Below are 15138 nucleotides of genomic sequence, written 5' to 3'. Positions count from 1 at the left end.
GTTTCTGGTTGCACAATATTGACATATAACAGAAATACCAATTCTGGCATTTTGTTTGGAGGTGTTCTTCCCCTATAATGATATCGTACTGTGTGTATTTAATAACCAGAGTGTTCACCATATCTGCGTTAGTGATCAAGGTATTATGTTGATTTAGTTCCTGATTAAGTTGTGAATTTGAATACAGTACAAACAGGGTGACAATTATTGAACTATACGAAAAAAATTAATTGCTAACTATGGCGTTCATACACTTGATTCAACTTGGAAACATTACTACAGGTATTCGGATTTACAGTTTGACAAGTTCGATATGCTGCCATCCTTGGCAGTGATGTGGCGCAGAGGAATAGCGACTGTATGAGCTGCTGAAGTGTCGGAACATCGATGCTGTTTTGGGGCTATTGCTGTACACCTTATCTTTAATATAGACCCACAAAAGAAATCACATGTGTTCAGATCTGGAGAATATGGTGGCCAATTGAGGTCAATGCCAGTGGCCTGTGAGCGCCTCAGAGCCAGAATGCGATCCCCAAAGTGCTGCTTGAGCACATCAAACACTCTCCTGCTTCGAAGGGGTTGAGCTCTGTCTTGCATGAACCACATCTTGTCGAAATCAGGGTCACTTTGGATAATGGGGATGAAATCATCTTCCAAAACCTCCATGAACCGTTTGGTAGTCACCCTGCCACCAAGGAATATTGCACTGATTATTCTGTGATTGGTCAGCTGGGCATTGCATACCACACAGTCACCCGTTGAGGATGAAGAGACTTCTCGATTGCGAAATGCAGATTTTCAGACCCCCAAATGCCCCAGTTTTGCTTGTTGACGAACCCATCCAAATGAAAGTGCGCTTCATCTCGAAACCAAATGATGCATGCATGTACTAATTCCCATCATGCCCCGTGGCCAACCATGCAGTTTGAATGTCCTAATGCAAACCGTTCAGAAGTTATGATGATTCTATTTTATATTGTTCAGTAGCAGTAATTGTAACCCCTCACCATATAGCGGAGATGCTGAGTCGCTGAGTGTGTCTTCAGTTGTCTGAGACTGCAGTTATATTATACGTGTGTGTGTGTGTGTGTGTGTGTGTGTGTGAGTGAGAGTGAGTTTTTGACTAATGTCTTACTTCATTTGTGGCAGTATTTTTTTGTTGTGCCTATCAGCGACTCAGCATCTCTGCTGTATGGTGAATGTCAACTTTCCTTTTCATAATATTGTTACATTCCATCCAGGATCTTCCATTGTTTAGTAATTGTAACCCTGTAAGCATGCAACTGGAGTGGCTTTTCATTAATTGAATTTTCAGCTGCATGGTAAGAGTACCCACCAATTATGGAGAAACTAATAATTTTCTTACCCTGTCAAGTTCATCACTTCAAACAGTCCATAAATTCTCGTAATGCTGTATTGCCCATTGTCCCATGAACTTTGGACCTTAACTTACATTGTTGTTGATGTTGTTCTTCGCATTAAGTGTCTCTGGGTTTGATCAAATGCCTTTCATAGCCCCAAAATTTTTGTCTAACGTATCGATAAAGGACTTGCAAGTGGGAGATTTGTGAAATGTTGAATCTTTGGAACATATCCCTATGGCCATATCTTTGGGTCTAAACCACTTTCTCTAGAGAACAAAAAAAGGTATCTAATGTGTTGATTGTAAACAGGTGTAACCATTTCCAAAGTATAATTACATTTTTTCCTTAACGAGTGTGAAGTAGAATTATATCACTTGTGTTTTCAGTTACATTCCTACCAGCGACAGCTTGATTTTGATGTACTAACAGCCACTGTATCTTATATTTTTAATTTATATTTGCAAAATAATATCATGTGACTATTTGAATTGTAATGTTCATCAGAGTCATCAGCAAACTGCAAAATTGTAGGTCAGAAAGAAGTTGGATTATCAAGGTGGTAGTACACATTTACTTACTTGGAACTAAGTCAGTGTTTAAACTGACCCATGTTCATACAAATAAGCTCTTATGATACAAAATGAATACATAAGTCTTGGTGAAAGATATGAAATTTCTAACCTAAAGTTAATCTGGTGGTGGTGTGTATCAGAATGCCACCAACCTAAGCATGACACACATCTCAATTATAGTATCAGAATTTCAGTAGTATTACTATATGCATAATGACTTCATTTTACAATCGTAGAAATATTTTATTTTGTTGTTTAACAGTGGTGTCCCTACTGTACACCATGCAAGTGTTATGTACTAACATGAGTTATTTCATTCTGTACAAACAGGTTTCGCTTTAGATTGCATGAACATGATTGGTTCCTGATGAGTAGTAAAGTTGTTTTAATTTATTGGCTGCCTGCTTGAGGTAGACTACCAGGGTTATTGAAATGTTTGTTTTTCTGGTGTAGTTTAATTTGCTCAATCGAGGCCTGCTGCTGCTGCTGCTGCTGCTTTGGGATTGTAGGTCAGCAACTGTCTCAGTTGAAGGAAGATACAATTTTAACTGGAGCAAAGATGGTAATAGTCATGTAACCGATACGGGCAAAATAAAAAAAAAATGTATATGTATCAAATTTCCTCCCTAGTTATATTTATTGTGATGGCAATGTCTTACACCTTCTCCCATAAGAGTTTACATTTTACACTTCTCCTTACTAATGTACTATTTCAGACCAATGTCATTGTTTGTTTAGTATCAGACAACACAAATATTTTCGTATTTAATTTGCTTTGCTACATGAATAGAATTCAGATTATTATTGGGTTTGCTGTACTGTTTGTCATGAAGATAACTATTATGATTAACAATCTTTTTAAATAAAATAAGTTGTCCCATTCCGTCATGGGTGAAACAGGTATCAAACGTGAAAGTGAAATGCATTTTTTAAAGTTGCATCAGTTTTGAGAGGGGTTTTGTCTATGCAGGTGTTAATTTGATTAGAGGCAGATTTATTTAACTTGCTTCCTAGAAAATTTGTGTAAATTCTGGTAGTTATTACTGTATGATGCTATCCATTGACATTAAATCCTATCATTAGAGTATTATTAAATTAACATGTACTTTTTTCTGGAATATTTCAGACAACATATTTTCACTGCCCATGGTGTGTGAAGATTTGGATTTGGAAATTACAGCACTGTCAATTGTCGGTGGGCCGCAACATCAGCAAAGTTGTAACCATGCCGGTCCAAAGCAACATTCAAAGGCTACCAACAGCATGAACAACCGCCTCCGACCTTCTTTCATCGCAGGGATTAGTGTTGGATCAAGAAGTTCACCCAATACAAGTGATGTGTGGGGAAGTGGGGGTTGTTGTTCCTCATTAGTGCGTGCAATGAATGACGTGAATGAAGCGAGTAACCTGGCAAGCGCATCTCTGGATATAATGAAAGTGAGGGATAGTGCTGAGTCACCAGCAGGTCATACAGTTAGTTCCTGTTCTCATGGAAGGTGTCCATTCCTTGTAGTGTATAATTTTCACCATTATGGAGGTTCTGCTGGATGCGAGGGAGATAGTACTGCAGATGATGGAAGTGGAAGTAGTGGTGGAGGAGGACAAAATCAGGGAATTGCAGGTGGTGGTAGTTCGAAAAAGGCTGTTTCTGGCACTGGAACAAGTACATCTTCAGGCACTCGCCAGGATGGCGTTTATCAAGAGATATTTTTGTCAAAATTTATGTTTGATGTACCTGGTGTTGATGACCTTGTAGCAGATGTTGTTATGGACACTCCACCAGACTGCCTGGAAAGTGTGGAGTTTCTCTCTGGTTCAGCACCATCAGCTGCGGGTTTATACGGTCCTCCTGTGATTCCATCTGGATCATCACAAGGTGCAAGTGGTAGTGGTGGTGGCACTGCGTGTGACAGTTCTATGTTGAATGTAACTTTCAGCAATGTTAATGGAGGTCTAGATATGTCAAAATATCCATCCACATCTGAAGGTAGTTCATCACCTGTCATCATAAAGGTGAGCACTCATTTTTATTAATTACCTTGCTCTTGAGATATGAAAATACGGCTCAATGATGCATTTATGTCTTAAAATATCTTATTTAAGTACCTTTTTATTACGTGTGAATAACTTTCACATGAAAAAGAAAGTTTATAAATGTGGCTTCAATACCTGAATGTTCGACTGTGTCTACATCTATATTTCCATAGCATTATTTGTAACTAGAGACAGTATTGGAATATACTTTCCTTTGAATAATGGCATTTGTAGTTGTTTATAAAAATAATGACTTCATTTGAAATAACTTGTACAGGGCTATTACAAATGATTGAAGCGATTTCATAAATTCACTGTAGTTCCATTCATTGACATATGGTCATGACACACTACAGATACGTAGAAAAACTCATAAAGTTTTGTTCGGCTGAAGCCGCACTTCAGGTTGCTGCCGCCAGAGCGCTCGAGAGCGCAGTAAGACAAAATGGCGACAGGAGCCGAAAAAGCGTATGTCGTTCTTGAAATGCACTCACATCAGTCAGTCATAACAGTGCAACGACACTTCAGGACGAAGTTCAACAAAGATCCACCAACTGCTAACTCCATTCGGCGATGGTATGCGCAGTTTAAAGCTTCTGGATGCCTCTGTAAGGGGAAATCAACGGGTCAGCCTGCAGTGAGCGAAGAAACGGTTGAACACGTGTATCTGGACATGCTGGAAAATTGGCTCATGCCACAACTGGAGACCGACAGCGCTGACTTCATCTTTCAACAGGATGGTGCTCCACCGCACTTCCATCATGATGTTCGGCATTTCTTAAACAGGAGATTGGAAAACACTCAACAACCGAGCAAGGTTAATAATTGGCTCCTTTTACCGACCCCCCGACTCAGCAGCATTAGTGGCAGAACAACTGAGAGAAAATTTGGAATACATTTCACATAAATTTTCTCAGCATGTTATGGTCTTAGGTGGAGATTTCAATTTACCAGATATAGACTGGGACACTCAGATGTTTAGGACGGGTGGTAGGGACAGAGCATCGAGTGACATTATACTGAGTGCACTATCCGAAAATTACCTCGAGCAATTAAACAGAGAACCGACTCGTGGAGATAACATCTTGGACCTACTGATAACAAACAGACCCGAACTTTTCGACTCTGTAAGTGCAGAACAGGGAATCAGTGATCATAAGGCCGTTGCAGCATCCCTGAATATGGAAGTTAATAGGAATATAAAAAAAGGGAGGAAGGTTTATCTGTTTAGCAAGAGTAATAGAAGGCAGATTTCAGACTACCTAACAGATCAAAACGAAAATTTCTGTTCCGACACTGACAATGTTGAGTGTTTATGGAAAAAGTTCAAGGCAACCGTTAAATGCGTTTTAGACAGGTACGTGCCGAGCAAAACTGTGAGGGACGGGAAAAACCCACCGTGGTACAACAACAAAGTTAGGAAACTACTGCGAAAGCAAAGAGAGCTTCACTCCAAGTTTAAACGCAGCCAAAACCTCTCAGACAAACAGAAGCTAAACGATGTCAAAGTTAGCGTAAGGAGGGCTATGCGTGAAGCGTTCAGTGAATTCGAAAGTAAAATACTAGGTACCGACTTGACAGAAAATCCTAGGAAGTTCTGGTCTTACGTTAAATCAGTAAGTGGCTCGAAACATCATGTCCAGACACTCTGGGATGATGATGGCATTGAAACAGAGGATGACAAGCGTAAAGCTGAAATACTAAACACCTTTTTCCAAAGCTGTTTCACAGAGGAAGACCGCACTGCAGTTCCTTCTCTAAATCCTCGCACCAACGAAAAAATGGCTGACATTGAAATAAGTGTCCAAGGAATAGAAAAGCAACTGGAATCACTCAACAGAGGAAAGTCCACTGGACCTGACGGGATACCAATTCGATTCTACACAGAGTACGCGAAAGAACTTGCCCCCCTTCTAACAGCCGTGTACCGCAAGTCTCTAGAGGAACAGAAGGTTCCAAATGATTGGAAAAGAGCACAGGTAGTCCCAGTCTTCAAGAAGGGTCGTCGAGCAGATGCGCAAAACTATAGACCTATCTCTCTGACGTCGATCTGTTGTAGAATTTTAGAACATGTCTTTTGCTCGAGTATCATGTCGTTTTTGGAAACTCAGAATCTACTATGTAGGAATCAACATGGATTCCGGAAACAGCGATCGTGTGAAACCCAACTCGCATTATTTGTTCATGAAACCCAGAAAATATTAGATACAGGCTCCCAGGTAGATGCCATTTTCCTTGACTTCCGGAAGGCGTTCGATACAGTTCCGCACTGTCGTCTGATAAACAAAGTAAGAGCCTACGGAATATCAGACCAGCTGTGTGGCTGGATTGAAGAGTTTTTAGCAAACAGAACACAGCATGTTGTTCTCAATGGAGAGACATCTACAGACGTTAAAGTAACCTCTGGCGTGCCACAGGGGAGTGTTATGGGACCATTGCTTTTCACAATATATATAAATGACCTAGTAGATAGTGTCGGAAGTTCCATGCGGCTTTTCGCGGATGATGCTGTAGTATACAGAGAAGTTGCAGCATTAGAAAATTGTAGCGAAATGCAGGAAGATCTGCAGCGGATAGGCACTTGGTGCAGGGAGTGGCAACTGACCCTTAACATAGACAAATGTAATGTATTGCGAATACATAGAAAGAAGGATCCTTTATTGTATGATTATATGATAGCGGAACAAACACTGGTAGCAGTTACTTCTGTAAAATATCTGGGAGTATGCGTGCGGAACGATTTGAAGTGGAATGATCATATAAAATTAATTGTTGGTAAGGCGGGTACCAGGTTGAGATTCATTGGGAGAGTCCTTAGAAAATGTAGTCCATCAACAAAGGAGGTGGCTTACAAAACACTCGTTCGACCTATACTTGAGTATTGCTCATCAGTGTGGGATCCGTACCAGATCGGGTTGACGGAGGAGATAGAGAAGATCCAAAGAAGAGCGGCGCGTTTCGTCACAGGGTTATTTGGTAACCGTGATAGCGTTACGGAGATGTTTAACAAACTCAAGTGGCAGACTCTGCAAGAGAGGCGCTCTGCATCGCGGTGTAGCTTGCTCGCCAGGTTTCGAGAGGGTGCGTTTCTGGATGAGGTATCGAATATATTGCTTCCCCCTACTTATACCTCCCGAGGAGATCACGAATGTAAAATTAGAGAGATTAGAGCGCGCACAGAGGCTTTCAGACAGTCGTTCTTCCCGCGAACCATACGCGACTGGAACAGGAAAGGGAGATAATGACAGTGGCACGTAAAGTGCCCTCCGCCACACACCGTTGGGTGGCTTGCGGAGTATAAATGTAGATGTAGATGTAGATGTAGATCGGTCGTGGTGGAGATCATGATCAGCAATTCATATCATGGCCTCCACACTCTCCCGACTTAACCCCATGCGATTTCTTTCTGTGGGGTTATGTGAAAGATTCAGTGTTTAAACCTCCTCTACCAATAAACGTGCCAGAACTGCGAGCTCGCATCAACAATGCTTTCGAACTCATTGATGGGGACATGCTGTGCCGAGTGTGGGAGGAACTTGATTATCGGCTTGATGTCTGCTGAATCACTAAAGGGGCACATATCGAACATTTGTGAATGCCTAAAAAAACTTTTTGAGTTTTTGTATGTGTGCACAAAGCATTGTGAAAATATCTCAAATAATAAAGTTATTGTAGAGCTGTGAAATCGCTTCAATCATTTGTAATAACCCTGTACATAGTTGGCAACAATTTACTTTGCACATTTAAAGCCTTATTAAAAATTCTGCATAGTAATCAATTACCACTTTCATTGAAATGAGATTGATAACTGTGGTCTTAGACTATAAGCCTAATACTACAGAGAATCCGGTTTATCTTGACGTGGGCTATGAAGCATCTGATGAAATGGTCACCTTGTAGGCAGACAAAAGATATCAATTTCTGAAGATATGTTTTTGAACATAGTTTAAAACCTTTATTTGTCTACTGTTACTAGTTAAGGTTCTGGTTTGAGAATGAGGCATCTGCAGCAACATTGGTATTGGCATTAGACAATATTCTTCAGTACTAGATACTAAAACAGTTTCATAGCTGAACTTTGTTGTGCAAGATAAGTTTTTTTTCCCCCCTCCTGATGTTGGTACTTTAAGTTTTTAATGCTATCCTGATGTTAATGTATACAGGGTGTACATACCCATGGAAATTCGGGAGAAACCTGGAAAATTTTCACCCGAGAGAAAACTGGTAATAACCTGGGGAATTTTTATAATTCTGTGAAATTTTCATTGTTTTAGTTTTCTGTTAAATTTTTATTGTTTTGTCTGGTAAGAACTGATACTCTAACAAAGAATTTTTCTTTAGCCTGCTACTGTAGAATAATACTGCAGCAGTAAAACGTAAACGGTGAGGGGGGCACAAAATAAAACTTAAGTTGCAAAGGAAATGCGCCATTAACAACAACAAAACATGATCGTCTGCCAACAGCAAAGTGTGTCAAAGGCTTTAGGATGAAGACAATGCAATACTTAACAACAAACTGCTTCTGATGAGCGTGACATCACAACAGTTTACATTAGGTTCGTTTGCCAGTGGGCTCATGTGCGGCTGTAGCAACAAGCAGCCAGATGCTATCGGAAAAATTTTTCTGGTGCGCCCAAGCTGCCAGATTAATGCATGTGCAGAGCAGTCTGGGTTATAGTGGGGAGGGGGATAATTTCCAAGTGACCCATGTTTATATTCAGTGATTTTGCTGTTTCCTTTTTGTTTACATCTTTCATGTCAAATGGAAACAATGGATTTCTGTGTGGCTGGGAACTGTCAGTTGAATTGAAGTACATTCACATAATTATGGAAGGCTAAATTATGATATTAGTTTGTTTTCTGATTTCATTTCATTTCTAGGTTTTTGGTAGTCATTGCCTTGCAGAACAATGAATTTATTTTTGCCAATTTGCAAAAGAAATTTGCCTTTGGGTAATCTTTTTCTGCAGAAGCAGTCAATTTATTTCAAACACTGTTGGCTGGTGCCAACTGTTTGCTGAATTTCAGGTGCATGTTTTTGTCTTCTGGCACATACGGCATATGCCATAATAAAGAACAAAATATGAGATAATGCAGTACTGCTACTCCATGAAAATTTGCATCCCGGAACCACACTGAAAAGGTTAATATCAGGTTGGGGCCTCTTCTTTGTGAATCTGGATATATGAATGTGCACTTTAAGGCAAATTATGCATTTTTGTATGATTTACGAAATTTCAATGCTCTTGGAGTATTTTTTGATGCCCATTTTCGTTTGACATAATGTAAGATCTCTTAATGCTATATACGTATGAACATATGGGCTTCCTGTGTCATCATAGCTGTGCACGCACAGCAATACCTGTTGTCTGGCGCTCTTTGACAGCTGCTGAAGTGACTTCTAACAGGATCTCGGGAAAGTATTGCGAATGATGGTTTGAAAAGTGTTAGGCCTACTTTAAAAGTAAATTTCATTTTATGCAAGATGAATGATGATAAGTGTGCAAACGTGCTTTGAATTTCTTAAATCACGGAGTGTTTGATTCTTATTTAAAGCTTGACACTCTGTGGACCAGCAACTTAGAATTTTGAGCCCAGAAGACCAGACATTTATGTCATTATTTAAAATTTTACTGCCACATTTGTCTGATGTATCTTAAAGTGAAACATGCGATAAAAAAGAGCAGTATTATATGTGAAAACTTAGTGTTTCTTGTAGCAATTCTGATCATATTAATTTAATCCATTAACTTTTCCTATTTGTGTGTTCGCCCTACTTAACAGTGATGTTGCTGTTGGGTGACTACATCACATGTTCTATGCTCTGAATATATGCTATCATCGGTTGGCGAGATCATGTGATCTGAGCTGCGATTGGCTTACAAAAGGCACATCGCAGTCTCGATTTCAATGCATGTTGAAACTAATGTACTTTGTTTGGTGGAATTCAAATATACTTTTGTAATATGAAATTATGCAGTGTACATGTTGTTGTACATCAAAGACCAAAATGCATTTCTTTTCTGCGGTTCATTTCCTAAAATGCTGGGAAGTTCTTTGCTGGTGTAAAAGATCTTAACCATTCAAAAGACTGATAAGTTTTACGGTTCTGAGGGTAAATAAACTGTCACTTGACTCAGAAAAAAATGTATTTTCACCTGGGAAAGTGCGTTTTGAACCAGGAGATCTGGGAAAAATTCAGGAATTTTTTCTCTTTGTTGTGTATACACCCTGGATATAGCATTTTCAAAGGAATATAAACCCCAATCTTCCTTTAGTTTTTCCAAAGGCTTTGGCCTTTTGATGCCAGGAAAACGAATGACAATCTAAAGTACAGACATTAACTGCTAAGACAGTGCTGTTGAAACCAGTAATGTAACAGTCTCAATGACTTGCTGAATGGAGAAAGAATGCATTGTAATTGTGAGCATTTACTTTATTGGCAGCTTCGCATAACACATTCAAAAGTAAACAGAATGTAAACGGTATGCTTATGGTTAATGTGTTAGGAATTTTGACCAAACTGGATTTTAATTTTTAGATTGTTTCATATTCTCTCCATAAAAACAAACCTTTTATCAGTGCCTCATTTCCATCTGTGAAAACTGGAAAAAAAACTTTGTCTGTTGCTAAGAGTGCAACCCTAGGTCTAGATGCTGTTATGCACTGCTGTGTGTCAGTTGTATAAAATTTTAAGAGATCCTCTTTCATCTTTTGAGTTGAAAACACAGGAGCTGTTTTTCTGATTTGTGAAGGGAGACTATCATAGTTCTACTCATAAAACTAGGGAGGGATAGTACTTTCACAAGTAATTACAATGTTGCTCTCTCAAACTATCTAGGAAAAACATGTGGATGGATGGTAACTGGTACTTGTTGAGGATGCTGTACAGAGGAAGTTATGAATGAATGGCTTCCAGTGGTGTTCAGGGAGTGTCATCATTATACCCTGGATAACCTGATCCTACTGGATGTGGCTCTGCATGAAGTTATGTGCCACAGACGGATATAATCTTTGACATTATTTATGTAGTGGCACAACACAGCTAAGACATTGGTGCAAGGTTACTAATTTTATTGAGTCCTTCCTTGCAAATCGGCTATTCTGCTGCTAGACACACTCTGCCAATTACATATAAATGAGTGGTGTTACTTGATGGAGCATTTTCTTTTGCTTCAGGCTAAATGATGTAGATAGCTTAGAGTGCAATCCTTCATTTACATTTTTCAATTGACTTGAAAAACCAGTGTAATTTGTGGAAAAATATACGTGGTGGGAAATTAATTTTTCAGCATATACATAAATTTTACATTTCATGATGACATTGATAGTCCAGACTTTTGATGAAAAAATCCCTAATTTATTTCAGTTTATTTGGGTGAATTGAATTTTTACCTGGTTTTCTGGTTCATAAATACATTTGAAAGTTTTGGTACATGTATTCAGGAGTCTGAAGAGGATTGCAAGTTTTGGATGAATGGAGAATGGCAGTTGGTAATGAATGATGTTGACTGTGTACATAATATGGTATCTCAGTGACAGAATTATGTTCCATAAATGTTATCATGAAGCTAAATGTATTTAGAAACACAGTGGCATAATGAAATAGTCCCATAGGTTATGGTTTACAGTGGAATATGTAGTTAAATTGTAGTGTGCTGTCAGATGCCATCCTGACTGACATCTGGAAAGTTGGGACATATTCCAAAGGAAGTCCAAAATGTGTGAGGTTGTGATTGTGTTTAAACTGTCTACCCTTTTTTATTAGTTTTCTACCGAACCACGGCTTCAGAAGTTGCTATGTGTCCCAAAAAACTGACGTATAGTTCATATTCTTTTTTTTTTTTCCACAAAAGCTGCTACATCTGAAATAGTTACACTTTAGTTTGTAAAGGTGCTGACCTAGCTCTTGTTTGTCACTAACTTTCCTTCTTTTTGGACTGATACTGAAGTTTTAACCCAACCCAACATTTTGTCAGCACTTCATTTGTTAACCCAAACATGAACAACACTACACACAGTATAGTTATTTTTAGGTTGACTGCCTTAAGAGGCAAATCATTAGTGACACCAATTGTCCAGCATTTTACAACTCATACTGATTCAGAACTAGGGAGACCAGGGATCATTGTATTATGCAATGTTTGTAAACACTACTTGAAAGCAAATGCTTTTCCTGCATGATTACATCTCAGTTACACTTTTTTCTCTCCATTAACATTGCTTCATTATTTATAAATGGCAGGAAATTTATAATTGTGATAATGCAGAAGTGGGTGGGAATCAATATTCTGAACAAAGTGAATTTGAAGGGCATGATAGAATATGTTATCAGCAGGGAAATGTTAATACCAGGAATGTAAAAACGGTAACATACTGTAAGTGGCACAGTGAAGAAAACAACATACCTAATGTGTGTTAAAGCCCCTTTTGTCACCTTATCTTTCAGCTGATCCCAGGCAGGCAGTTTCTTCCACATTACAGAAGATTTTTCTCACAAATGAACACTGAATGTAAGTTGGAGGGGTTTGTGTACATTGACACTGTTCTGTGAAGACTTTTTCATCCTAGAACTTGTACTGCCTGTGATGACAAACTATTTCTGATACCCTCTGTGTTGCTCCCGAGGATGCCATGTTTAGAGTCAAATGTCTGACTGACTTGATTCTTCCTCATTTGTGTCTGACATACATAGGCACCTTCTAACGTGTTACCACATAAACCATTTCTTGCAGAGGACTCCCAATTATCAAGTCGCATTCAGGAGGTAGCACGGTACTTGATACATTGTTGTTATTTGTGGATCACACTGGTGCCAAGAAAAGCAGATAAACAGTGGTCCATTTTAATAATATGCTTAGTTGGAAAATGGAAAATATAAATTACATTCATTATGTTTCATATGGAATAAGAAAACATATTCATACGCTTATGAAGCATACAATTTGCAGTAGTTAGTGCTAATGCAGGCAAAGAAACATGTGATAGTGCTGCCCCATCCTCACTGAGCATGGTTCTTATGTTATAGGAACTATTTTGGTTTTCTCAGCTCAAATCCATCTTTTAAGATGTTTTTTGTGATATCAAAGTGTCAGGCTGCCGAGTTGAAGTTATCTGTTGAAATACTAAAAAGCTTGATGGCTGTTTCTTAAATTACGTAACTGTATGTTCAGTAATGTGTACAATATGTCCAGGATACATGCATAAATAGTATACTCATTCAGTCATACAAAACTATCACTTTATTTGAAATTAGAAAATTAAAACAATTTAAAAATTACTATACGTGTTGAAAATGGTTGCCATGCATTGGCAGACTTTTTTGTGCACATTAAATGTCATTAAACTCCCCGTAATGCAGAACTGTAACGCTGATTGTTTCAATACTTCAGCACATATTTCTTTTGTTCAGTTGGTCAACTATTTTAGGGCTATTTTTGTATGTGTTTTCTTTTAAAGACAATGGAGACTCGATTATCCAGACAGATTGTTGTCGTAAGTCATTCGTATAATCGAAGATTCAGATAATTGAATGTATGGAGAGAAGAGATTTTTGTATTGTTAGCTCTGGAAGGATAACTAATAACACCCACATTTGGTATCTTTTAGGAATGTTGTCATACGGTTATCTTTCTGCAATTAAGACATAATGTTAGATGATGGGTTTTGTAAAAACCAACAATACAAAGCTTCTTCCAAAATTTCATTTTTCATTTTCTTAATCAGTTTTCGATGTTTGCTCCTGTCTTCATTATCAAGTTTGCAGGTGTACTTAATAATTGAAACCATATCTTTCTTAATACTGTTTATCCGTTTATCGTGGAGATACCTACACCATACTTATTGGATAACTTACGACCAGTTTCTCCTGCCCCCCCCTCCCCATTTATTTATTTATTTTTTAAGGAATCAATATTTATTTATCTTTAAGTGATGACACCACTCTCTTGCACTTTCTCATTTCCAAGCACAGGTGTGACACAGCACAGTGGCCCTGCAATGGTCAATTAACTCCAACAATAATGAAATGTAGTCTGTTCGATTTGATCAGTAATGAAATTTGCACTGTCTAACTCAAACAATAATGAAACACGGGGGGGCAGAGATTGCATGAGACTAAAAATGTGTTTGCTTGTGGCTGACAATCCAGATTATCGCAATTCCATATAACTGAGGCTCGGATAATTGAGTCTCCACTGTATACCATCAGACAAAAGTTACACAGTCAAACTCGGCGAATGAGGCAGCCATAAGCTTTTGCTTCGTGTGTTCTTACTTGAAGGATTCATGAACAGCAATTGACTAGATGTCATTCTATTTAAGTGACCACATTGCAATATTTAACATTCTTTATCAGCTGGAAGTGATTCATGAACACATGAAAGACTACAAAGTTTCGTGTGTAAAGACTTAAGTACGGAGTGACAAGATATAGATTTAAGATGTATGTCACGAAAGCCACCTGACAAATTTTCTTGATCTGCTATTGTATAGATGAGAATATTATCAGGGACTCTTAGACCAGCTTGAGTAAAAAGTCTACTATATTTCAGTTATGACAGCACTTAGTCACAACAGTCAAGTTTAGGTATTTCTTGTATGATAAATTTATAAAAAGTTCATAAATATGTTTCATTCTGACAGGGTATTAATTCTGTAAATATTAAAAATTCCAGTTTACTGTAATGTATTCACATGTTCTGACACTCTCCTGACACGTGATCAGGGAAGTGAGTATTGTATTCAAATGTTCTATCTTTTTTTACGTTATACTATCTCACATGTTCCACACCCGCAAGAATCATCACATTTTTGGATCCATGGAACAAAAACTGAATCTAATCTAATTTCATCACAATAATTTTCTGCAAACTCTATGCAACTGCTTCTGAAGATCAGTTTGAGAGTTTACTGTTACACTTACAATTAGACACTCCACCATTGGACTATCATTGTGTTTTCAAATTCTGAACACAAGTTTTTTACAGGATACTGTGGTTTTGAAAGTCTTAATGAGAAGTTTGATGAGTAATCTTAAATGAACCAGTGCAGATGTAAGCTTCAACTATACATAAAGTGTCATTCCCAAACTAAAGCACTATTTTCTTGAATAACTTGGAACAGCACTCTAAAGCAACAATTGAAGCTGTGACATTTAACCATGCTCT

The 15138-nt window shown here is 38.3% G+C and overlaps 1 protein-coding gene across 1 annotated transcript in view; it reads left to right on the top strand.

The window, feature by feature from the left end:
* Positions 1–15138, top strand: part of LOC126176519 (baculoviral IAP repeat-containing protein 6) — a 329968-nt gene that overhangs the window by 33313 nt on the left and 281517 nt on the right. Inside the window, exon 9 of the mRNA XM_049924030.1 lies at positions 3063–3949. Coding sequence (XP_049779987.1) covers positions 3063–3949 — 887 coding nt within the window. The remainder of the gene's footprint in view (positions 1–3062; positions 3950–15138) is intronic.

Source organism: Schistocerca cancellata, chromosome 1 (genome assembly GCF_023864275.1).
Source record: "Schistocerca cancellata isolate TAMUIC-IGC-003103 chromosome 1, iqSchCanc2.1, whole genome shotgun sequence".
NCBI classification, from domain to species: Eukaryota; Metazoa; Arthropoda; class Insecta; order Orthoptera; family Acrididae; genus Schistocerca; species Schistocerca cancellata.
Note: the sequence above shows the minus strand (reverse complement) of the source record. Positions and strands in the feature narration are given on the sequence as shown.